Here is a 26,894-nt window from a genome sequence, read left to right on the forward strand (position 1 = left end):
GGCGGCGTTCATGGGAGTTTGATTAATTCTCTCTGCGATAGAATTTTCCTGGGGTTGGTGCGGTGTGTTACTGTCGTACTTGATGACTAAGGAGGCGTACGTCTGCAACGCGTGGTTGGACTTGAATTCGCGTGCGTTATCACTGCGGTAGAAACGCAGGAGGCGGTTGCGTTGTTTCATTAGGGCAAAACATTGTGGCATGATGGTGCTGACTTCGCTTCTCGTTCTGATAAAATAAAGCATGGCGTACCGGGATGCCGCGTCAATGTACGTGACAAAGTGGTGATTGCCGTGGTTGGGTCGAGGGTGGATGGGGCTGCATGTATCGGAGCTTAGGTATTCTCCTGTAATGTAGTGATGTTGAGTGGGGGCATGGCGTGCCGGTCGCTGCTTTGCGTGCGCGCATGCGGAGCATGACAGTGGGCTGCGTGTTGAGGCGAGGGATGCTGGAACGCCGTGTATCGTTCTCGATTTGGCGATGGTTTGGATTGTATGTAGGGGTGCGTGGTTCAGTCGCAGGTGCCAATGGTGTAAGATTTGGTCCGTGGCCTTACAGGGGATCGGTGAGATGTGTGGTGCTGGAGTTGAGCGTATGGATAAAGGTGTCTTTGATGTCCGTTGTGTGGTAATGGGGGGTAATGCTCTACTTGTGGTGAGGGGTGGTGTGGTGTGGGTTGGGTTGGCTGGGGTTGGATGGCAGGGGGTGGGCTGTGGCGTGTGTGGTTTCGGATTGCGTCGCAGTGCGGGGATCGTGCCAGCTCCTCTGGCTTGGAGGTGCGGGATTGTCGTCCATGCATACGCCTTGATGGTGCGGTTCCATGGGGCTGTGTCGATGATTTTGCCTCGGGAGTGCTTGTCGAAGAGGTACGCGGCGCTTGGCGTGAAGAAGATGTTGCCGTGTGTTTGTGCTATGGATCGGACGGATAGGAGGTTGCTTGTGATGTCCGGGGATACCACGGCTGGAACCTTGAGAGTGTGTCCCTTGTTCGTCTTGATCGTCGTCTGCCCGGCGTGAGTGCATTGCACGATCTGGTTAGTGGCTGTTTTTGTGTTGTGGTGGATCGGCCGTGGGTGGCGTACGGTAGAGAGGTTTGCGATATGAGAGGGATGTGCGCCCGAATTGAGGATGTACGTACAGTTGTTGTCGAGGTGGGCTTCGCTTGTCGTGTCATCCATGGCCGTTTCGTTGTCGGTGGTGTAGTCAAAGTGACTGTGAGCGGCATGTGGTGTGTGGTCTGGCTTTGATCGTGACGGTTGGCGTGGACGGTGACGGGGTTGTGCGGGGTGGTTGTTTTCGATGTCCGTGTGTCTGCGGCGGGAGACGCCGAGGGACATGTGGAAGCGGCATGGATTTTTTGGGGCGGGGAGGTACCAGCGTGGGGTGCGGTTGCGCCATTGTGGGGCCGGTGCTGAATTTCTGATTGAACTGGCCCTCCTGCGTCGCCGTGCATGTGACACAGTCGAAGTTGCGTCCGTTGCTTGTACATGGGCAAACGGTTGAATTTGTGTACGAAGTCTTTTGTGTCCTTAGGATCTAGAGCTATGAGATGACTGCCGATGATAGCGGTGGAAGGGTTGAAGCGCAGCCCGTCGATGAGGAATTCGACGGTGGTTTTGGGGTCTGATATCTCTGGGCACCGTGCGGCGATCATTCTCGTTCGGATTTCTTCGTGGGCAGAGATGTAGTGCTCCAAAGTCATGTCAGGGAGGTAATGTGCTTGTTCAGCGAGCTGCTTCAGATATTTGTGGTCTGAGGCGTTGGTGGTGTCCAGGTGGGAAGTGATAGCCTGAATTAAATCGTAAGGAGTTGGATCGCTAGTGGGGGTGAGGATGAGGTTGGCGATCTGGGGGGGATTGACGTCATTAACTTGCCGAGTAGGTAGCTTTTGTACCTTTGAAATTTTGCAAGGTAGGTGTCGTCTTGTGGGGGTTGAGGTTGCCCGTTATGTGGTCGATAGCGTTGATAGTGTGTGTTGCCGCTCGTGTAGCGATGATCCAAGGTCCGTAATTCGTGGGATCTAGGCGTGGAATGTCAGGTCGTTTGTCCATGTTTAATATGTCTTGGTTTGTGTTGATGTCTTGCCTTTGCGTTGCGGCGTTTGTCTTTTCGTACGTTATGTGATGTGTTGTGTCGTTTGTCTTGTGAATTGTCGTGAGGGGTGTCGTATTGGTTGTCGGTGTGGGATTTGCTGCACCGTTTGTCTGGTGATTTGTCGTGAGGTTTGTCGTGTTGGTTGTCGGTGTTGGATGAGATTGTGGGGGTATGTATGTAAGAGGGGGAGTGGGATTTAGCCTGGGGCTCCTCCGCAGAGAGGGAGATCGGTTTGTTCGTGTCGTTGTGGGTTGTGTTTCTGATTTCAGATGAGGGGAAGGTGGAGTTATGCAAGGTAGCGGAAGGTGCCCATAACCTGTGTGAACAAGAAACCGATGACTCCTCGTTTACTCGTCGTCGCTCGTTGGTTATAAGTCTGTTCCCTGCGGGACAGACTGTCCTGTGCGGTCTGACACTCTCCTTCGAATTCATGTCGTCCTTTCTCTGCAAATAATGTGGCATATATTCTCAAATCCCCTGTTCTGTGTTCTTCCATGAACCCTTAGCAGTGTACTTAGGCTGAATTCTCTCGCGCCGCTTTATTGCGGTAGGGCCTACGCACAGCCCTATCTCAGCATGTGATAAAAGCAAAACCATGGCGCCAGCCTACGCGCTGTGGCCCTCAAGTCCCAGCCTGCAAACTGTACTCCACTGCCCCTCTAATTAAATAATACCAGGCAAGTATTTAGTTGAAAATGTTCAAATGCAAAGAAGAGCTTGTGACCATAGCAGGGGCGCGGTAATCTCGATGCCGAGACACCATAAATAGTGGATAGGTGACTACTAGGCAAGATGAGAGCGAGGGGAGAGAGAGCAAGGAAAGGACCGATTAGCAGGCAAAGAAGAAATGAATTTCTTCTAGGGAACAACGACAGTTCACGGGCCCTCGTGCTCTCCCACTTCGTCCGTAGTAGCAGAACCCGATTAACCGTGTCCTACTCCACACACCCTCATACATATCATATCATGACGGGACCGGTACAATTCACAACAGTACAGTTGGTCGCATGCTTCTCTGCCTGGGAAGTATTCCCGACCGACTCGGCTCCGCCACAAGAGAATCTTGACGTGTAGACGTTCATGCACGTAGTTGGCTTGTGATCTCTGCACAAGTCACGCAGGAATCGCAGAGTGTCTCAAAGGTGCCGCACGGCCCAGTGCGAGTGTCCGGCCCCGTCCATGACCGGCGTGTTATTCTCGGCCGAATAACAGTGGTTCTCATGAACTGAAGGTGATGAAGTTATCTTGTTCTTTAGTCTCGAGAGCTACAGTACGACCTTATATAGAAGTAGAGTGAATAGAGAGAGACAGAAGGCGAGCGCTACACATCTAGCAAACTAAAACGTATACGGTGCTGATGAATTACAGTCCTAAATATGCGCCATTGTCACCAGCATCATAATCCAGGCAGACTTCCTTCAGGACGTCCGCTGCAGTCGTTCCATAACGAAGGACGACAACTAGTTGACTGACACATTACATTTCAACACGGCGTGTGGTATTTTTCAAATACGCACGACCAAGGAACAATGTGCCAGCAGCGTTTTCAAACAGAGGCGAAAGGTGTCGTTTACTGAAATCTCAAGTACGGGAGCAACTCCGCCCATCTCTACTCATCGTTCACTACAAGTTGCAGACACTATTTCACGCTCATCACGAGGTAAGGGAAACGGTACTCGATACCTTTACTCACTCCTCTTAGACAGTGAACTCGAGCTCAAGAACCTGCCTGCCGTCCACGTTCGAGCGGCCCAACCTGCGTTCAACCCTGACTCCGTTGATCACAATGTTGACTACCCACCTTGTGCGGTTATTGAAGCAGTTGTTGAAATGGAACAGCTTGACAGTGTACTTCCCTGGAACCATGTTCGTGAACGACACAGCTTCCTTGCCGGCCGGCAAGTTGCCGCACTGGTACACCAAGTTGTCATTGATACGTCCTCCCTGGGAGCCCGGCGGCCCATCAACGGAAAGGTCGAAATCATCGGACGAATCCCACGCCACGTCCACCACGATCGGCCGCACAACCGTCTGGAATGAGACGCAGTCCCTGGCGTCGGACGTCGCGATCGTGCGGAACACGGACCCATCGGTGTTCTGAATGTTGTAGTTGCGGATCGGAAGACGGATGCAGAGGTCGTCGAGGAAGTCCTCCTGGTTACCCACAGGGCTACGGCGGGAGACACCCCTGAGTTCGCGCTGGAACGTGAGAGGGGAAAGACGGAAGTAGTTTGGCGGGAACGGGTGGCTCAGTCCGTTTGGCCTGTACCTGTTGATGGGGGTGGTGCGTGAGCCCGATTCAACGAGGGCAACGCCAGTTTTGCGGATGCTGCCGAGCGTCCGGCCGCCCGGGAAGTTACGGCAGACGGATGCTGAGCGCGTGTAGTCAGCCCCGCGGAGAAGGACGCGCGTGCCCGTCGGACGCAAGGAGCCGTCGGTGCGGCAGAGGCGGAACCGGCAGGAGCGGCCGCATTGGGCGTCCGCTGTGAAGGCGATGACGGACAGGAGAAGGACGAAGAGGAATGAGGCGTTCATGGTTGATGTGTGGCGAGGGCAGTACCGAGGTGAATGCTGGTGAGGTTGTGGGGATGAGAGGTGCTTTGCCCTGGGTTGGGCACTCCCTTTATACTCATGAATGTGTCCGCGATTTGGTCCATGGACGGGCTTTCGATCGAAAAGACCATGCCCTCCCCGAATATAGGGCACTTACCATGCCTTTGAGACGGGAGTAATTCGTAGGGAAAGGAGGACTTCAGAAACTTGAACTCTTGTTGCGCTATTGGCCTTTCCGTTCACCCCCATGATCACAGAATAGCAAAAAAGCTATGCCAGAGATGTGCATGGGCGTTTGACTTCTACTTGGCGGCCTCGTCATGAATCCTACATGTCGCTAGCAGATCGCGGTTTTTTGCACTTTAACGAATTAGGGGAAGATGAAGTTTGACGGAGGATTAGATGAGATGTGGAGAAACCCGAAAACCCGAGACAAGGAAGAATTCTCGATAATAAATGCGGCGACGAGCACAAGACAGCAAGAATGACAGGGCACTGCTTACGGTAGAATAGAAAGATTCCCTCCTGCGCTGGAAGGCTGCAAAGTGACGCAGTTCATTGTAGTCACGCAGCAAGATGGGCTGTCAGCATGCCAGACCTTGACACCGAAGAGATCCGCATTAGTTTCTCTTCAGAACTTCCGAGGGCGGGCGGGCGGGCGGGGAGGGGGGGGGGGGGCGAGCAATGGAAGCATGCGGGTAAGACACACGTCGAACGTCGAGAGTGTTCCGGAAAGGTTCTGTAAAAGCTTGCATGCGTGGGTATAGGAGAGCGTGGGGGCTACACTTTTTCGTATGAGCGAATTCCGGAGCAGGACAGCTGTCCAAATGATGCGAGGGTTCATTGCAGCTCATAGGGCAGATAGACGGAACAAATAGATGCCTTGATGTCATCAAGTCGTGCACACTATGGTTGTTGCTCTGTCGACTACCGTGGTGATGAGATGTTGACATCTCATCACCACGGTACTGTACCGCCACTGACATCAGTGGCGGTGAAAAGAAAAAACTCTATCATAAAGTTTTGCATCGCAAGCAAGATTAAGTACACTGTACTGTACTACGAAACAATCTATTTCCAAAAGCTGAGACATCCGTCGTTGTTGGCACGGCCACCGAAGTCATTCTACATTTGCAACTTGTCGCAATCACATGTCATGCGTCAACCCGGTCTCGGAGCAACAGTGAGGCGCAGGTCTGGAATATCTAGAAATTCGTCTGTGGCCCCATACTAATGGCCCTGGATGCTACGGTTGTGAGACTGGGCATTGTCACGAGTCGAAGAACGGCTCGCAAAAAAATAGCGATTTCTGCGCGTCATGACAGATCGCACATCTGTCACCTCCTTATACCACATGCACAGTAGTGCAGTATAAATAGGATCAGAATAGTACGACGACGTATAAAGGACTCATGTGTCTCCCGTTCCAACGCGTCATACTCCTGGTTGAGGTGCACTCCTGGGACACGTTGGCTGCCACGTATCACTGTCTTTATTTGATTATTTCTGAGCAATATTTTTCTACCTTGAAAATGGAGACATGTAGTTACACCTGATCAGAAATTCCCAAGAGTGCTCCGATCGGAGCTTTATGGATAGCAACTTGACCTGCAGTTGCGGCAGGCAATTACGGAGAGCTTCAGGAATAAATTGCTCTGGTGACGTATATCCGTGGCCCACGAATATGGTTTTCATCGCGATTTCGTGGGCATTCCACTAGAAAAACTAGCACTGTACACAGCAGTCTTTAAACAAGATCTGCTCAAGCTCTCGTAATTTCGCATAAGAAAATTCCTGCTAACCGCTTGCTATATGCCCCTACACGTTTCGAGATGGTGGCACTCAGCAGCGCGGGTAAACGCTGCCACCTGGAATTGCAAATCAGTCACGCAATTTTCTCGCGATGCTAGTGTCTATCCGACCAAGCGTTATCTTACCATAAGAATCTGCGAATTTTATTTCTTTTCAACTTTGATGGCGACGGTTTCTATTTTTCTTTGGAAGAATGACTCGTTTTAAATTTTTTCTAACGTTAGAACCGAATAGAAAGCCCTCAGGTAAATGTTTCCATGTTACTGTTATAAAATTATCTTAAAGAAAATGCATACTGTAAGCCGACTTTTTCTTTTGAACACCTTTATAGGCATCAACGAGTTGGTTTTTGCGAAAATCGACAACCAAGTGCTTCGCCTGTAGCCAGGGACTTTTGGTTTCAAAAAACGGAAGTGAAATTGCGAGTTGCGTTGTCTAGAAAAATAAAATAACTTTTGTCCTCATATGAGAACTGACGGTCCAATAGACACTAGTGAACCGTAAGTCTATACTACAATATCTTCAGGACCTTGAGGTTCATTCATGTAATGATAGCGCCTTGCCTTCATGGAGCTATACTTAGAGTTGGGTACTACGGGACTTGCTTGAATTGTTCTACTGTAGGGTTCAGGGTTTGAACGGTCATGGAGACAACTTGTTGAGTTGTCTTTTGCTTTGGTGTGACTAGTTCGAGTCCTAAATCTTCTTCATCGAGTGCTTCTGAATCATTTATGGAGAAACTGAGGCAGACACGGGTGAGAATATATACATGAAAAGTCGGTGGACTTCCTAACATCTGAACTACAAAAATTTAAAAAAGGATGGCGCTGCGGTTTTCCAGATGAGCCCTGCCTTAAAGAAGGGACCAATTAGCTTGTTGATGGTTCTGGTGTGACGCGCAAGGTGTTGAACTGAAAAAGGCGTAGAGACGCGTCAAGCGAAAGTTGGTTCAGTTGCTGATTTGGAATCAGTAATGAGATCATTGAGGTGGTCTGCCATAGCCCCGACGGGGTTCATCATGGGACCGGCATGCCGCCTTGATGTGGTCCGGGATGCGTAGAGAATAGTTGGACAGGAGAGACGGCTCTTTCAAGACTGTGGTGAAGGGCACGATGGCCGAGTTTACTGAGGCTGAGGGTCTGCGCACTACTAAACGTGAAGTGGCGCCGGGGACGGCGGCGCTGTCTAGGCAGCTGCCCTTCGTGATACGTGTGTGCGTGTCACAGTTGTGTGAGCTGTGCATGGGAATCATGACGCGGGGATTATGACAGGTGGCGGAGGACGACCATAGAGCGACAGAAAAATGGACACGGGAATCATGACACTCCCTCCTTCGCTGTGTGGTCCTGCTGTGCGGTGTAAGGGTGTGTTGGGGGCGGTCATGAGAGCCATAGGCACACATATTGCACACGTACAACAGCGATCAACTCACCACGATCGCCGCCGGCCTACGGATCACTAGCATCCCTACATACGGTAGATAAGCACGCAACCCCAGTAAACGTAGGCATCGATCTTGCATCACAGGTTATGGACCCTAACCACGCACCACTACAAGACGGTCATCTCGAATACCGCCCACCCGGACGAGATCAGGACATCGACAGTACGGCACCACACAGCCCCGTTGACCTAACACCACAAGCTCCGCCAGCAAGCGTAGAGCCGACACTTCCTGCTCCGACCACACTGGTAGAGCCACAACAACAAGCTCCGATCACCCCCGTAGAGCCAACACAACCCGCTCCGACCACACTCGTACAGCCCCCACACCAAGCTCCGACCACCCCCGTCGAGCCAACACAAGCAACTCTGACAACACCCGTAGAGCGCCCACAAATGTCAAACCAGCAAGAAATGGCACCCGAAACGCCCCAAGCTGACACAAGAATGCATGGACAGCTACCTCCACTCGCAAGCGACGGGACCAACTACAAGCTATGGACGCAAACCCTCCACGACATAGCAATAATCAACAACGTCGAGGCAGCCCTCTACGAAAGCTCACCACCCCCACGGTATCGAGCCCATACCATGCTATATACCGCCGAAAATGTGTATTCCTACGCATGAGCATCATGACCAGCCTCCCAGCGGATCTGGCAAGCACAATCGACATGGACCTCATTGTTACCCCTCGACAGCTTCTGGCAGAGATCAAAACACACTTCAGTGACTCAACGCCAACCACACACCTCATCCTCAAACAAGAAGCACAACGTACAAAGATCAAGGCGGGAAGCGACCTCGATGAGTACATCGACGCACACAGAACGATCCGGACAAAAATGTGCCTCGCAGAGTACCCAAGCATCCAACACGATGAATCCGTCACGATAGAATTCATCATACGCGGCCTCAACTTGCACCCGGCATTTTGACACCTACCCGACATGTGGATCGCGAACAACACAATCCCCACAACCATAGCCAACCTCCTCCAACGACTCAAATCCATACAAGCTCGAGAAGACGAAAAACAAGCAATCCGACACCAACGTCCGCAAGGCATGAACACGACAGACCAATGGTCAGACACCCCCAACTACCATGCAATGAGACGACGAATGCGCGGCTGGAGGCAAGGCAGAGGACCCACGACCCACCCCGATCAACACCAACGAGTTAATGCAGCCACAAGGGAAAATGCGGAAAAATGGTACACGAATACCAACAAACACCGCATAACTCCACGGCAAACACGTCAGACGCCCAAAAACACCACTGGGCAAATGGCCAGCACCCGCGACGAACCTGACAACATAACTGCGCAACAGGTGACCGACGAGGACATATGCGAAGGTAAGCAGTATATCCTCGACTCCGGAGCGCACCCGTCACATGTCCGCAAACCTACGCCGAACATGAAACCACTCCGAAAAATCATGCGAACTAACACGGCCACCAACATCACCCCACCCGCCACACACAAGGGTATGATACATATACCGACCAGTACGAATAGGCACATCTGAATCCCAGCGATCGCCAACCCAGCAATGCCATCCAACCTGCTATCAGTACACGACATAGCAGAGCAATGGGGAGAGGTCCGGTTCACACCCACACAGGCCACTGTACTTGATACGAGCAAACACCCACCACAAATAGTAGCGAAAGCGCGCTTCAGGAGAGGCATGGACTACCTGGAACTCCCACGAGCAAAAGTCAACAGCATGGCAGCCCGGACTAAACCACCACGGTCAATAAAAAATTCTAAAAGCCGCACGACCCCACCCAACAAAGCCCCCAAACCAAAAACAAAAAAAGAAGACAGGGACGCCGAAGCCAAGCCGTGCAGTAGTACGTGGGCACGCCGCACCGCGCGCAGAAAAAATCCCACTACACCAAGCGGACAACCCAGCGCCCCCACCCCACGCCCCAGCACACCCAGCTGTCGAAAGGGACTTCCACCACTATCATGTACTGTTCAACCACATCAGACCGACAACGCTTCAGAAAATGGCCAAACTCGGCCTCCTGCCAAACCTCCCGCCCACACTAAGGCAACGACCACCGCGGATCACCTGCTCGAGCTGTGCCGCAGCGAAGCAGCAGCCCGCACCGCACTACCCCAAGACGCACAGTTACCGCGTAGGGGCAGCCTTCAGCAGCGATATATGCGGACCATTCAACCCGACATCCAGGCAAGGCAACAAATACATACTCACGGTCATAGACAACCGATCCCGCCACCTTATAGTGGACTTCCTGCAATCAAGATCAGAAACCCCGCACAGGCTGGATGTCATCCTCACAGCACCCAAAAAACGAAAGGGGTGCAAACCGAGACTGTTCCACACAGAAAACGCTAAAGAGTATGTATCAGACAGCGCCAACGCCGTATACAGATCGCACAACGCCATGCACAGCACTACAGTCCCACACACGCCCCAACAAAACGGTATCACAGAAAGGATGAACAGTACACTCATGAACTCAGCCAGAGCCGCCCTCCACCACAGCTCACTACCCAACACGCTCTGGGAAGACGCAGTAAGGGACGCTGCATTTAAGTATAACAATATACTCCACCACGGGATCAACACCCTTCCCTACACCATGTGGACCAATGCAACCCCCGACGTCCCACAATTCCTGTTGTTCGGACAGCTCGGCACAGTACCAGAGTTAGCAAATCGGAAACAAATATCAAAACTCGCACACAGGGCAACACCCGCCCGGTACTTCCACGGCATCGACGAAAACCACATAATGGTCCTGGAAATCGAAATGAACAAACCTAGACGAGTTCGATGGCTCAACTTCCAACCGTACCACAGCACCACCGACCGTGTAGCTTTACGCACATACGCCACCAAAGCCTTCACCCCGCATCGCAAGCCAACAGAGATAACAGGCACCACACCCGCCCCAGCTCACCCCGGACAAGCCAAAAAATACCCCGATGTTGCCGAATGGGAAAACGCCCACAACGCCGAACTCGATAACCTCGACGCCATGAACGTAGTGCAGTGGATACCCGACTCCGAGATCCCCAAGAAACGGAGACTTATACCCCTAAAAATGGGACACCGTTACAAAAGGGATAGCAAAGGAGAAATTGCATCGAGAAAAGCCGGATGCTCCGCAAGGGGGGACAAGATGCTACCGCACAAGCACTATGACCCATCCAAAACTACAACTTACATGGCAGACAAGACCACAGTACGTGCAATGTTCGGAATCGCGACCAAGTACCGCACGCACATCGAACACATCGACATCAAGTCGGCGTACACGAAAAATTTGCGCACAACAGAGGTGAAACAGTATATGTGAGACAGCACGCCAGATTCAATGGCACATACAAACAGGATTGCCAAGGCGGCAAGCGAAACATGAACATATACGGGACGCCATCAGCCGGGCACACATACCTATCTGCAGTCTTCACGCTCCTACGAAAGGAAAACTTCAACCAAAGCGAAGCAGACTTGTGCCTCTGGTCCAAAAAACCGGCGACGAACGCATAATCGCTGCCGTCAGCGTGGATGACTTCACAGTAGTCGTCTCAGCCGCGGAACTCAAAGAGGAGTTCACAGCTGCCCTAGCAAAAGCGTACAATATCAAACGCCTCCGGGAACACAGAACCTTTCTAGGATGGACAGTGAGGCGACACAAAATGGAGACATTCACATCTCTCCGCCCAACGCTATCAACTACATAGTACAGCAAGCGGAAATGGCAAAATGCAATGCGAAAGACACCCCATACTACGATGGTGTCCTGCTACACAAGCCAGCAGACAAAGAAGAGACCCAACTGCACACTCTCAAAAATACCAGCAGATCATTGGGGACCTACGACATGTCGCTGACTCGACGCGACCAGACATCTACTTCCTGGCAAACCGACTAGCAGTAGCGGCCAACAACCCGACGCAAAGGCACTGGAATGCACTCAAACGCCTGATACGGTACCTCAAGGGCACACCAAGCACAGGCCCCACGTTCCGAGCAGGCACGCAAACAGACAAAGAGAAACCCCAGAACCTCCCTGTCTCGTATGCCGATGCCGATTTCGCCGCCGACATCATGGACCGGAAGTCCATTGTGATACATCGACTGGCCCGCCCGTTGCCCTACAGTGCAGACGGCCGCGACGGTGTACACGGGGCAAGGTGTCCCCGTGTAGCGAGCGCGCGCGCGCGCCGAGCGGTTGTAATCTGTCGTACGTGTACAGTAGTGCACGTGTCGGACTAGCGGTAGTCTGCTAGTAATACGCCTGTACGCTAGCACACGTGGCATCCGTGCGGTAGTCTGTAAGCAGCGCGTGTGTACAGCAGTACACACGTGTAGATGCAGCGTCCGCACGGTAATTAGGACTTGAGGCGCTAGTTTTTTTAATTGCGTACAGTACCTGGTAGGCACTAGGCGGCAGGTACTGTACACTGGGACAGATGGACGAGGCGTCCCCTCTGAGGGGTTAAGACCTGACACCCGCCCCCACCAGTAAACTGGGGCAAGCTCGCCCCCGTCCCTTTCGCGCCTATATACGTCCGTTTTGGTTGTCTATCGCGCGCGCTGGCTTCTAACCCGTTACCGGTCGCTCTCGTTCACGCACCACGGGGCGACTGCGCGTAACCGGCCAGTGAGCCCCTCCCTTTTCGCGAGCTCGTCCGATCGGTTCAATTAGCGCATCTCGTCCGCGCCGCGTGCTCCCTCGTTATAGCCTCCGCCTCTCACCCAACCCAGGGCAAAGAGGAGTTATCCCACATCCATATCGGGGACCTTCCACACATACAACGGCACACTGATATATTAGGGGTCCCTCAAGCAAAACATCACATCCTTATCCACCTGTGAGGCTGAATATATTGCGGCCACCTCCGCCGCACAGCAGACCACGTGGATCCGACGTCTGAAACAGGACGTGCACATGCTGCCGCAACCCCCGACCCCCTGATGATAGACAACCAGTCCGCCATCCACGTCGCTAACAACACGGGACCGACGAAGAGGCAAAAATTCATAGACCTGAGGCATCGCCACCTTACAAATCAGGCACAAAAGGGCACAATCGACATCGCGCATGTCCTCACGGACGAACAACTAGCGGACATCGTCACAAAATCGCTCTGACGTCAAGCATACACGCGCCTCCTCCTTAAACTACAGCTCAAAAATCACACGACTGCAGACCGCAAAACTGCACCGCCGTCGACAGGGGGAGTGTCATGAGAGCCATAAAAACAAACGTCGACGCCGCAACAGCAATGCGTCGGCAGTCATGAGAGCCATATGCACACACGTGGCACACGTACAACAGCGATCAACTCACCACGATCGCCGCCGGCCTACGGATCACTAGCATCCCTACATAAGGTAGATAAGCACGCGACCCCAGTAAACCTAGGCATCGATCTTGCATCACAGGGGCGGCGGTGATTTTGAGCTTAACAAGGTCGTTTGGATACCAGGTTACGCCAATCCAGCAGGCCCCTTAACGAAGTGCGACAGCCCGTTACCCGAGACGTTATAACTTGTGCTCTTTTGATGGAACACTTCCGTTACAGTTCAATAAGACAGAATTAAGATCTTCAAATGCATCTTTGGGATAGCCTTCTACTTCAAAAAGGGAGGAGTATCAATCATGAGTTGTACCACTGTACACCGGGGACGGGATTTAGTGTCAGCGCTAAATTAGTGTCACACTGTAAATAGTGTCACTGACACTAATACCTGTCACAGCCCGGGACGACGACGGATCAATACAAACATGCAACATGCCCCTTTTGTTGAGCCATACCACTCTCACCGCTAACATCAAGTATATTTCTACCATTCGAATTCACTACACCTGCGACAACATGTCGCTGTCAGCGTTACCGATCGTCGCGGCTCTAAATAGGGCAACAGCAGATCGCGCATCAAGAGTTGCGAACGCAGAACCTTCCCCGACATCCAGCGATGTCCCCGTCGCCGCTTCGGCGGTATCTGATGAAACGCCAGATGCCCCGACACCTACCAAGAGGCGAAACATTCAATTGGTGCTGACTAAACACCAAAGGACGCAGATTGCACGCTGGATGGTGTCAGAGGAACAAGCTGGTCCTGTAGTGCACATATGCACACGTGCAGTTCTGTAATTCCCGGACGATTTTCGTGCCTCCCCGAACGCGAATATTGCAAGAGCTACGCGGTACTTCCAATCTCGAACAACTACATTACAAGGACACGGAGGGTGCCGTGGTGACTGGAACATCTCTTTCTCGCGAGTGATGAAGGGCGGAACGCATAGGTACAATCGGAAAGCATCCCACGGTCGAGGAAGAAAACGACGGCCATGGGTAGTTGCTCTCTACAAGGACCTTAGTTCTGACTTCGATAGGATGCACAAGGCTGGGGTGAAATTCAACAGATCTTTATTGAGGAGATTGGCTGTCAATCTGATAATGAACTCTGTGAATGATACGTACAATGCCAGTATAATTGACTCCAGAACAATGTTACCTATCATCAATTCCATATCTGCCCGATGGATTCAATCATTCACGGAAGCACATGGGATTGTTCAGCGTTCACACACCGGTAAGCTCATGGTTTCTCCCAAAAAGCAGGAGCAAATTCATCGAGCTGTCGCCTTCCATTTGGGGACCGTTTGCAGAGAGTTCCGGGCTGGTCTCTTAAATGAGGACAATATATACAATGCCGACGAGACCCACTTCGTGATAAACATGGACGATCATAAGACAATGGCTCGAAAAAGGGACAGTGATGTTTAATACGCCGACGTAGTCTCGGGAGATGATGGAATGACGATGATGATGCTACTGTCAGGCGGACGTGGTGCAGGCCTGGAACCACCGTTTATGGTATTTCAGAATCGGGATCGAGCCTATCCTTTTCGCGGCATCCCGGAAAACGTTCCAGGAGTATCTTATCGCAGTGGTCCTAAAAGTTGGATGAGGATCGTCATGCTCCAATACATGAAAGAACCAAGAGCGATTTGGAAGTTGACGAATGGGAGAAGACGCATACTTTACATGGATAATTGCTCTGGGCATGCACTGACAGATGAGCTTAGAAAATGTGTCGATCGCTTGAACACGGAGATACGTCTTTTTCCACCCAACGCTACTGACTTGTTGCAACCCGCCGGCTCTTTATTATTCAGAAAATTAAGACAGCATGGAGAAAACGGTGGGATGATTACAAGCTTTACATGATAGAAAACAACATGTACGAAGTTGGGAGAGGCCCAAGGTCTTCGGGGCGATTGAAGAATCCTGGAAAATATTTCTTTTTAAAGTTAGCAGCAAACGTTGTCAAAGATGTCGCTGCGCAACAGGATAAGGATGGTGTCTCTTATGCTCGTAAGGCAATGATCCGGTGCGGTTTGGCGCTGAACTTGAACGGCCTTTGGGAAGAAAGACAGTTGACCCTGCAACTGCAGGAGATTGTCGAAAGTACCGTGAAAACTTTGATGGTGTTACAGTGCAAGAGTCGATGGATGTCGTAGACCTGGTCCAACAACATACAATAACGCACTGATGATTAGAGGCAGGCATGTGAGGTTTTGGTAGGACGAAAATAAATGCTGTAGGCTGTAATGGGATCTAACTTACACTATTCAGTGTTACTTTTAGCGATGTCAGTGACAGTAGTACCGTTTTTCACTGAAATAGTGTAAGTACGGAAATAGTATCACTGACATTAATATATGTTTCGGGTTTGAGATTTCCACCACGGAAATGGTATCAGTGACACTAAATACCGTCCCCGGGTGTACAGCTATACAAGTGTACAACAGCAATGCAAGCTGATCATGAAGTTTGATATCCTGTTCAATTTACTGTAGATGGTAATGCAATAATTGCATGGCAGATGCATTCCATGTCAGCCTTCTGACTTGCCCTTGCGTGTCAAATCGAGAAGTCGAATTCACTCCTCTTCAAGGTATAGCCATGCTTTCACTGCAAATAACGTAGCATACATCCACATCCCCTATCTTTTGTTCGCGCATGAACCTTTAGCAGTGTACTTAAGCTAAACTCCCTCGCGTCGCTTTGTAGAGGCCAGGGCCTTAGCACAACACTACCTTAGCATCGGATAAAAGCAAATCTAAGGCACTTTGCCTTCTTGATGTAACCCTCAACTCGCCCCCTTCATACTGCACTCAGCCTGCCCCTCTAAATAACTAAATACAGCTTCAAAGCCCGATTCTATTAACCGAACAGCGTTCACAGACCTTAGCTTGTCCTCCTTATGGATCCGGTTCCGGAAATAGAAAAGCATCGCGCAAGCTCCTGACAATAGCGCAGAAGCTACACATTGCAGATATTCTCGACAAGGGGCACTGTGTCGAAGCAATTGAGCGGCAGTTCGGCATCGCAGGGCGCACCGTGCGAGACATCAGAGCTACTGCTCCCACAATACTCGGAGTAGCCAACGAGAGGCCAAAATCACTGCAAATAAAGACCCGTCAGGCTGTGGGAGTTTTGGCGACTGAATGCCAAGTTTCAGACGCTCAATCGTATTTGAGGTCGGCAAAGCGCGCGTTTCTCACTGCAAAACACGACAGAGATCCAACGCGGAGCATTCAGACGTTGATTACCGAGTGCATGAAAATAGATGTGACGACGTTACCTATTAATGCCGTCTTCCAATAGTGCCAGTTTTGGGGTCTCACACGGGGCGGCACTAATGGGTAGGGCCCCCTGTACTGGTGCCAACTTCAACAGCGCGCGTGCCGGCGGGTCGCGCGTGCGCGTGGGCTTACGTTTTGCAGGCTGGATCGAGTAGCGGCTGGGCGTTGAGGAAGTTGGCGGCCTGCGGCGGGGCGCGGGGGGGAAGAAGAAGGTCAGCGGCGTAGCGGGATGGCGGGGCGGTTGCGGAGGGAGTCGGGAGTCGGGAGTGAGCGGCGCGTACCATGAGGAGGAGGAAGAGGGTGCGGTTGTCGACGTAGACGAAGGCCATCTCCCAGCTGTCGATCTCCTCGGTGGAGTGCGGGGTGAGGCGGTGGTCATGGTGGAAGGCGTAGAAGTCGATGACCTTTTGCAGGATGGGCGCGGTGACGGGGCCCATGGGGATGCTCCTGCCGTCGACGACGTCGACGTCGCACACCATGTCCTGCACGAAGCAGATGCGCATGGCAACCGGCTTGGACACCTCGAAAATTGCGCCATCGCTCGCGCGCAGCTTGAGCGTGATCGGGCGCGTCGGCTCGGGCATTGTTGGCGGGCGGGCGCGCCACCGGCGTCTGGGAGGGGGGGCGGATGGGGAGTATCGCCGGGCTGTGATGCCAAGATCAGACCGATGCCTCCGACCCCCGAAGGTGGCGGAGGCGATGGTGAATTTATTCTGTTTGCTATGGTGGCCCTAAATGGCTGTGTGCCTTATCTGTGAGGGATGCCTTATCTGGATGGAACCACACGGGCGAAGCGAGCGCGGGGTGCCGGACTGCGGGGAAGGCGTGGAGTGGTTTGGTTAGGTCAATTGGCAGCCCTTCAAGAAACGTGTGTATTTGGGAGGACGTGTCACACGTGTACGTTTCCATGAGCAGGGTATGGAGGAAGGAGTTGACCGGCACCTCCACCCCTCGCGGGCTCAGGTGTGGCGTACGACTTGTGCGCACTACGACAATACAAATAGACAGACGGACGTGCTTTTTGACGACGGGTTTCTAGCAGGGTTTCAAGTTCGTGCAAGTGGAAACAGAAACAGAAACAATCGGGCTACAACTCTGAAACAGCGGCACCCACCTCACGTCGAACCCGCCATTCTCCGGCAGGTGCCACCCCCTCGGCGTGGGAGGTCGAACAATCATGTCTGGCGCTTTCGCACGAAGAAGCCCGAGGTAGGGAGATTGATGGAGGTTGCTTCAAAGTCGAGCGCCACACAAAAGACCTGGTTTTGAACCGAGAATGAAATACTTCCATCACTCTCGACCACTCCGTACCGTATACCTCCATATCTGGGGTTAAATACCACTTCGGTCGGGTGTCTGGATCTCTATATGCGAGCGCTACACGAGAAAAGGCTTTTCGACGTGCGTAGCGGTAGGGCTGTGCCGAAACCCCGAAAAATAGTATGCTGCAATATCTCTGCCGTCGAGCTTAGCGATAAATATTTTGTTCGGTCGTGTGGAAAACGTAGCCTGGATGAGACCTAAGAGGTTGTCAGTGTCATATTTCTCCCTTATCGCTTGTTTATTTTCGGGTACATACATTCGACAACTGGTTTCATTGTCCAAGATGAGCGAACAAGGGCCCGCGACCGGAAATGCCTCAAAAGATTCATCTGGCCGATGATGCCGTTTAGAGAAGGAGCACGAGGAACAAAGCCATGCTCTTTGATGAGTATATATAATGATGAGTCAATTCTTGCCTTCTCCAAACGAAGCACAGTTGCACTTCTTCCTGTAAGATAAAACACAATCAAGTCATCACGAGTGATAAAAGTTACCGAAAACAACAAAAATGGAAAGGGGCCGCTCATCGAAACCACGAAAGGAAATAGCTAAGGAGTACAGGAGCTCTCACGTCGATTCGATATTTATTGCAGACGAAGCTCTAAAGCGACGAGAGCGAGGCTACAAGGAACGGGGGAGCAACGGATATTTGAAGTGCGACATGCCCGGCTGTGCGGCTTTATTTGTGAAGCTAAGCGCAAAGGAAAGGCATTGGCGAGGTGTGCATAGGAAGGAACGGCCGTATGGGTGTGAGGCCTCTGGGTGTGAGGCGAGTTTTTTCGAGAAATCTCACCTAAGGAGACACGAAAACGACATTCATAACAGTAAGCGCTTCGACTGTCCACAATGTGACAAGTCTTATAGCAGGCAGTGGACTTTGTCCAATCATGTGGAAAAGAATCATGGGGAGGGCAGCAGGAATTCGAACAGGAGGCAGCGTCGCTCATGAGTTGTTCTTTCTCAAGGTTTCAAGAGTATAGATGTGTCGATATTTAATAAGAATAAAAAGTCACCCTTTTCCTGAAGTATGTGGCACTACTTGATTAAAAGAATAGTTTTGAAACTAACGAATATCATGTGGTGAGAACAACGGCTTGCGTCGCGACACTTCGTGAGACGTGACAATTGGTTTGTGCAGGAGCACAGCGTGAATTAAAGACACCAAAGCAAAAGGACAACGTCCTGCGAAGAAATAAGCAAACGAAAGAGAATGATGTAAATGCATGACTAGAGAAAGAAGTAGCTGCAAGGAATTATTTACCTAATGTTAAAGACGGTTCCGGAGCAACAGACACATAAAACCTAGGACCAGTCCTAGTTTTCAATTCGAAAAGGACCGATCATCATACTACAGCTCTAAAAAAGCTGCACCCACCTTCCATCAAACCCACCATTCTCCTCCAGGTGCCAGCCCTTCGGAAGCCATCGCCCACCTCCGACGTTTCCGTCATGCGAGAAAAAGTCGTGCTGTCTAAAGTACGACTCCTCCTTACTGTTTGGGTCTCCATTAGCCGCTATGCGCTCCGGGTCGGCGTGGGCGCCCGACGTTCCGCCGCTGTCGCCGTCAAGCCGATAGAAGCCCCAGAACCACGACTTCGTGGGGTACCCGTTCCTGTCCTCGTCCTCGTCCTCGTCGTCCAGCGAGCGCGCGTAAAACGTCTGTAGGCCCGTCGGCACCGAGGGGCCGCCGTCAATCCCTCCCGCAAGCGGCTCCTCCAAGTAAACCCTGCGTGACGACTCCGTGCCCCAGTGCACGCTGTAGCGCCCGCCGGACCAGTGCGTCGGGAATATGTCGGCGAGGTCCTGCAGCTCGTACTTGATTCGCGGTATATTGCTAAATGTAAGCCCGTCGCGGTCTTTGCCGTGCTGCAAGTCGTTTGCGTTTGATTGTGTCAGAGTCTGAGCGTTCCAGTATGACACGGCTTCGCTGTCATCTTGTGGGACGAATATGTAGTGAACGTTCTTTTCGTCATCGCCGTTCACATCGACTTCAGCCTTGTCGTCTGAAGCGACGTGTCTTGAGACCGTGTCAAAGGCATCTTCCACAAAGTGCAGCTCGCCCCCGTAGAAGCCTGTCATAATTCCAAAACGATTGCGCTCCTTTCGCTGCTCGGCTTGCCATATCATCGGGTGCGACCCAGAACCTGTGCTCATGAAGTTCAGGTCTCCATCCCCGCGATGACGAATCTTATGGTCGGAATGTTCTGTGATGACCACGTACACCGCTGTTTCGCCGGAACCCGGGTCGCCAGTGATACCCATCAGGCGAACTTCTATCCTTTCCCAGTCATGGATTGACCGGTCTTGCTTGGCATGGTAGACGTGATACAACAACGTTGCCTCTTTCTGCGTCCCATCTTCAGTCATGTACTCGATCATGGATGTGTACATCGTCGGGCGGATATTCCAGTCCGAGTGGGAAGAGCCATCGATGAAACTGTTGAGATCCTCCCAGTTTTCTTTGTTGTTCGAAAAGTCCTTGTCGTTGTCAAAGTCGAAGTTGGTGAGCCAGTCGTACCCTCTGCGCTCCGAGCTTTCGTCTGCGCGTTTGAATAGCAATGGGGCATAATATCTCAAGAACTGACGGCGCTGGTCGTAAGACAAGGACCATGCCTGGCCGTCTGCAAGTGCGGTGATGCTGACCCCGACAAAGAAGAAAGCAAGAAACGAGAAAAACGAACTGCCTAGAGCCATTTGGGGAGGTAGCAAGCAGAGATCTCGATGAGGCTGTGGGAGTGAAACTGCAAATTGTGATCCGATCTCACGATGTATCTATATAGCTGCAATGGCTATAATTTCGTACTCTCTTTTTCTCGACTGGGGCCTCGTGCGTGATCACGCGACGCTTCCATTCAAAACCGCATAGAAACAGGCACTGGGACTGCCAACAGCGCAAGGCTCTGTGCGCTGAAGGTGCGGTCCTCGTAACATCGTCGTACAGCAATGCATGAAATTGAAAACGAGTTGATGCAAAGCAATTCGTTCATTTTTTGGCCCGTCCCAGCTCTTCGCACGGGACCTCTAGAAAGTGGAAGGGGTGCCATCTCAAATTCAGGTCTCTGTGTTATGATTCACATGGATCAGTTTCAGTCCAGGGAAAACATGGAGTAACCATGTTTGCAAAGTAAGCTTACCCAGGGCCTGTCACGGTCAAACAAACCCGCCACTACACACCCAGATAATCTGGGGCTGTATTGACGGTTTTGGTTTGACGGTACAAGTATAGAAGACAAATCGCTTTCCTCTGTCTACGAAGTACGATGCGCAGCTACGTTAAAGGCGTGACACAGTCTGTCCTTGCTGCCGCACGAGTTGTAAGAGGACCATTTGTAAAGCATAAAGCCTTGGAGTAGGAGCCGAACAAGAGATGCGTTTAGTCATTTTTCGTGCCATCTTCCGCGAAACGTGAGACGGCTTGTTGGATTGAGAGTAAGATTTTGTTGATCAAATGAGGCTTTGGATTGGTGCGCGGTCTCTTCGTCACCAGACGAGGGGAATTGCTCACGAGAGCAGCGCAATGACGAAGTTGCGGCAATGGCACAAACAACTTTTTATTCCGGGGTGCCCTTTTTTTCTCTCTCTCTCTTTCTGGCGACATCTACCTCCCTTCTATAAAGATCTAGCAGGCTGTCAGTCGTGTCTGTTTGTAGCAGAAAACAGTATCAGGCTCTTGACCTTTCGCAAGTCTACTTCTAGCTCTATAGGGCGTCATTTTTTTCTTCCCCAAATCCCTACTGTCTCGCTTCATTCTAAAGATGAGTTTCATAATTGTGGTGCAGCCCTGAAGGATCGCAGAATCAAAAACGGATCAACGATCTGGTTCTTGATAGAATTGATTCAACTTCTCGTGGCTTCATCGACAGATTTGATCAAGTGTTGTCACAGCAAGATTGTCAGTTGACAAGAAAGATCTCCTGGTGAATGAAAGAGAGTGCCGCTGGAGCGGTTGCGCTCCCCGTCCATTGCTACACGTGTAGCTAGATGTCTCGTCAATACTGAGAGTGACATCCAAACAAAAATTTATATATCGAGTCGGGCTGTATGCGCATTACAATCAGTGGGTTTCGGCCATTGTTGGACGCCGTTGCCACGAGGTTTGCTTGTTTGAATCAAATGTTCCGTTGAGCACCCCCTGACTTTGTTTTATTCCCGGGCAATGGAAATGCGCAGATGAAAATTTCATCCAATACGAGGTATGTATAGGACAAGGAATGGGACTAGGGGGGGTTCAGAGGAGTTCGAAAGAAAAGGATCTCGAAAACAAAAACCAGCCTGTTAAGACACACCCTCAGGGTGTGTCTTAACAGGCTGGTTTTGCTTGCCTTGCCCGGTTTTGCGAGGAATACTTTTAAATTCTTAACAAATACCGTATGCTTCTTCAGCCTTGCTTTTCTTAAACTCAAAAATTAAAACGTAAGAGCCAATCATAGCACGCCAAATCACCACTTTGGGCAAAGCAAACTGCAGAAAAACGGGGCATGTTAAGACACACCCTCAGGGTGTGTGTTAACATGCTCCGTTTTTCACATGAACAGAATTCTCAAAAAAACAGAAGTGACAAAATGGCGCTATTTTTATTTTCACTAATCAAGGGGGGGCCGATGCCATATCATAGGGCAGGCTTCAAGGACTCACACTTGGGCGGGACAAGATCAGGCCGCGCCATGATAAGGCATGCGGGCGAGGGTGGCTGAGGCAACGCTTGACCATATGGCATAACTAAGACGCTGAGAGAGACGAGACTTTGCAGTACCAAATGTGGTACCGGTGCGGATGGCAATTTGATGGGAGAGGGACTCGAGGACAGATGTAGAGCGGGCGATGGGAGCGCCCAGGGTGTCGAACGCAAGAGGCACAAAGTGCCAGTCCAGAAGAGGGAGCGAGGCGTTGGCTTGTAGATGTTGAGCGGAGCGGATGATGCGAGCGTGCGTGCTTAGCTTGTCAGCATCCACCACTTCGGCGGCGCCGGCTATACCGCGAGCAGCCGGGTTGAGGGCCCCCACGCGGTAGGGGCTCCGGACAGTGACATCGTAAGCCGTAGGACGGTCTGGCAGAGCTCTCGCAGGAGGCGGAGCGGGCTGAACGAGGAGATCGGCGGGGCGGTGAGCCGTGCCAGGTATGAGAAAAGGGACTTCCATATCACAGCTCAATCCTGCGGCGCGGAAAGCATGTCGTGCCAGAGTGTTCCGCACCGTGTTGTGACGATGCACAGTACCGAAGCCGTGCTTGCACATGGCCGCATGGTCGCCGCATATATCCATGGGACGGCGACAGTGAGAGCAGAGTAGGGGCTGGATGGAGTCATCGTAGACCGGGGAGTCAATATGACGGCGGAGCATACATGACCACACCTCACTGGAGACGCGTGATGTAAGGGCAGGATGAGCGCACAAGAAGGAAGCGGCGCCTGGCGCGCACAGGGAGTTTTAGCGCGCTCGGCGGCGTGCGGAGACGGGTGTGTGGTCGGAGGGGCTGGGGAGGCGATCCCATGCAGACTTTTCTCAGTACATCCTTGAGAAGACGCCATAGAGAGCCTGAAATAATGTCGTGTGTACGCGTTCAGGTCTGTCCAGGAGGGCGTCTGGCTCGAATGGGCCGAGGGGGGAGTGTGCGGATAGCACGCCACGAGTGCGTATTTCCGGGTTGATGGACGCGAGTACTCGGACGAGATGGCGGCGTGCCATACCGCGGTAGAATGGCACCGAGGGGTTAGCGGGACCTTTAACGCGGATCGGGGCGGCTTCTAGAAGGCTGGCAGCGTAGGACGCATGCACAAACGGGGATATCGGGGTGAAGCCATGACCTCCCATACGAAGAGGTAAACCAATTTGAGTAGAAATAGATGCCGAGAGGGGAACATCGCTCAGGCGAGAGTATGTAGCGCGTTGGAGTTCGTCAAAGCGCACAGCAAGTGGGAGGGACAAGATCGGGGGTGTCAAGCGGAACGTATGTTCCACCCGACACACAGAGCCGGTGACACGATGGAGGTGAAACCGAATGCGGGCGTCCGGAATATCCTGAACAGGACGAAGCGCGTCGGTGCAAGATTGAATCTTGTTCTGTAGATAGTTCTTGATGAAGGCGTCAGAGCCGAGGGGGGCGCCAAGGAGAACCAGTCCACCTTCAGAAGGGACCTGAACAGGAAAGACATCGAGAAGTGGGGAGAGATTGGCGGGGGAGGACGATGGCCAGAACGCACGACACTTGGAAATGTTTACATGGAAACCGGCCGCAGGGCCAGAATTTCGAAGAATTCGGAGTGCCTTGGTGACTTCAGCAATTGTGCCTATGAGGGTTCCATCATCAGCGTACCAACGGTTGAGGGCGAGGTTGCACTCGCGGCTGAGACGGCGGATGAGGGGTTGGATGGCGAGCGAAAACATGAGCATGCTGGCAGGATCGCCCTGCTGCGTACCCTCTTGGCTGAGCATTACAATTGGAGGCGACGATGGCAGGACAAGATCAGGGACAGCGTGGCCATATATTAGTTTTAGAAATCGTGATAGGGTCGGGGTCTGAAGAGGTGCACGATGCAGCATGGCTTGGCGGGAGAACGTATTGAATGCGTTGCGGACGTCGACGGAAACAAGGACGTAGTTGGGGTCTCGACCATGGCGCCGCATGAGCATGCGGCAATCATGAACGATGGCATCCATGCCAGATGGCACGCCATTTGCGAGCTGTTCGGGAGAGAGCCGGTCGCGTGTGTCATCTATAGCGGCAGGCAGCAGCACTTTGGTGACAAGCCGGCGAAGCGCCTGGCCAACGGCGATGGGGCGGATCTTGTCCGGACGTGGTTGGAGGGGAATAAGAGCAGAAGCGGCGAGAAGTGGTACATTACGGTCAGGCAGATCGCCAGAGGCAAGTCGTCGAACCAAGCGAGTTAAGGCAGAGAGACCGGTGACGCCCGCCTCCGGGCTGACGGATGTTCGAGCGAGAAGTTGGAGGAGGCGTGGTGAGAGGCGGTCGGGGCCGGCGGCGGAGGTGGGATTCAAAGATCGTGCCACGCGAAGGACTTGAGCTTCCGTGATGTCTGGCGCCGGGGGGAGGTCCATCTGCGGGAGCGCTTGTATCGGGGCTGCCGGGGAGGGGTGAAGGGCAGCCAAAGCGTTGCGGGTGGCATGGGAGCGGAGATCAGCAAGAGGCCTGTCAGTGAGGGCTCTCATGGCGCGGCTGTACTGTGCGTCAGAAGCGAGCCGCATGGCGCGACCAATGCGACGGCGGGGGCAAGCGAAAGCCGTGTGGCGCCGGGAGTGTCGGTCCTGCCATTCAACATCAGCTTAGTGAGCGTGGAGAGCTTCATGCCATAACGCAGGCCAAGCAAGGCCAGAAGAAGCTCGACGGATGCGTTGGCGAAGGGCATGTTGTTGAGCTTTGCGGGAGTGCCAGCCAGGTTCGCCGCGGAAGGAGCGGCGAAGGACAGCGACAGGAAGGATGTAGAGGTGAAGGAAAGCCTTGTGGGTGTCGGCGGGGTCCCGGGTGGCGGCAGCAGCACGAACGAGCTTGATGAGTAGAAGGGTTAGGCTATGCAGGCACGGGGAAGGGATAGAAGAATACACTTGGGAGGCGCGAAACGGGCAGAGAAGGAGATCGCGAACGGAAGGGAGAGAGAGGGGGGAGAGGAGGTGGAGGGCGGGCTGTGAGCGGGTAAGTGGGACGGGGGCGTTGCGGCGGAGGAAAGGGATGGTTGACTCACTGTGATGATGGGGGGTGTGGGAGCGGGACCGCGACTGCAGAGAAGGTGGGGCTACAGAGACGGCGGGCTGGCGGAAGTGTCGCGGAGATGGAGAGGGGACGTTTGCGCAAGGCATTGGGGGCTGTCGAGGGGCCGACGGTGGCAGGACGAGGACGATCGGCGGAGGAAGGGGGGACTGTATTCGGAGACGAGGGATGGAATAAAGGACTGTGAGAGAAGGTAGGAGGGGAGGGGGGAGGAGACAAAATGGCTGTATGAGGTTCACACTTGTTGGATATCGCTACTACATATACTGTGCACATCCAACTCCACCGGTCTCCTGGCCAGGGGCACTCCCTTTTACCACAGGTTATGGCCCCGTGGCGCATCCTGCTACGCACCGATGCTCAACACGAATGATCGCGAGTTCAACTTTCAACGTTTTCCAAGATTTTCAACTGTACGGCGACTGTCAAGCACCCCCCTTACAGCACGCTCCAAACACCAAGGCCTCTGCTACTCACCACCCTCTTACATCACGCTCCAATACCAAGGCCTTTGCTGCTCATCATCCCCAAGCACGCTCAAACACCACGGCCTCTGCTTCCTCACCACTTTCCCGCTTTCATTCACCTCACTACAAGTCAGATCGCGGCGACTGTTGGATATCGCTAACGCTCACCCTTTCTACGATCTTCCCCTACGTTCTTTTCCTTACAGCTCTGTCAGATATCGCTACTACATATACTGTGCACATCCCTATCCACATGTCTCCTGGGCAGGGGGCACTCCCTTTTACCACAACATTCCCTGACTGTGTGTTCATACTATGAACACAGTCAGGGAGTGTGAAGTTCACACTTCTGTTCACACTGTGAACAGAAGTCTCGTACACTGTGTGTCATGAGAGCCATACGTGCACACGTAGCACACGCATGACAGGGCAATTAGATCATCTTTATTCACCGCCGTCTCACTGATCCCTCCCATTCCCTTATAAGGTAGAGACACGATAGGCATCAGTAAACGGAGGCATCGATCTTGCACCACACTGTGAGACCGTAGCATTGTTGGTTTGGGCAATGCAAGAACTTTACCTTCGTGACACCAACTGCCCAATCGTGGGGAAGGTGCACTCGCAGTGACAGAACAAGAAGTTTGCTATGGTGTGACGTACCCTTGCAACTTCCATCCTTGTGTGGCCGCTCATCTGCACGCTTGTTTGGCTATCTCGTCTTGTCTTAATGGTAAGCCGACGTGCTTTCCGAAGCGAGCCTGTCCCTATTAGCAAAATAAGTAAGCTGGATGATGTCATTTGACTCATGCGAGGGCTCTACTCACAGTCTT

At 52.4% G+C, this 26,894-nt stretch overlaps 1 protein-coding gene across 1 annotated transcript; it reads right to left on the bottom strand.

Annotated features, from left to right (window-relative positions):
• Window positions 1–3,790: 3,790 nt before the first annotated feature.
• On the bottom strand, window positions 3,791–4,627 carry CHC_T00008447001 (Gal-2,6-Sulfurylases II). Its single transcript, XM_005718819.1, has one exon. The coding sequence runs from the start codon at window positions 4,625–4,627 to the stop codon at window positions 3,791–3,793; it is 837 nt and encodes a 278-aa protein (XP_005718876.1).
• Between the last annotated feature and the right edge of the window lie 22,267 nt (window positions 4,628–26,894).

This window comes from Chondrus crispus, genomic scaffold (assembly GCF_000350225.1).
Source record: "Chondrus crispus Stackhouse genomic scaffold, scaffold_5, whole genome shotgun sequence".
NCBI lineage: Eukaryota > Rhodophyta > Florideophyceae > Gigartinales > Gigartinaceae > Chondrus > Chondrus crispus.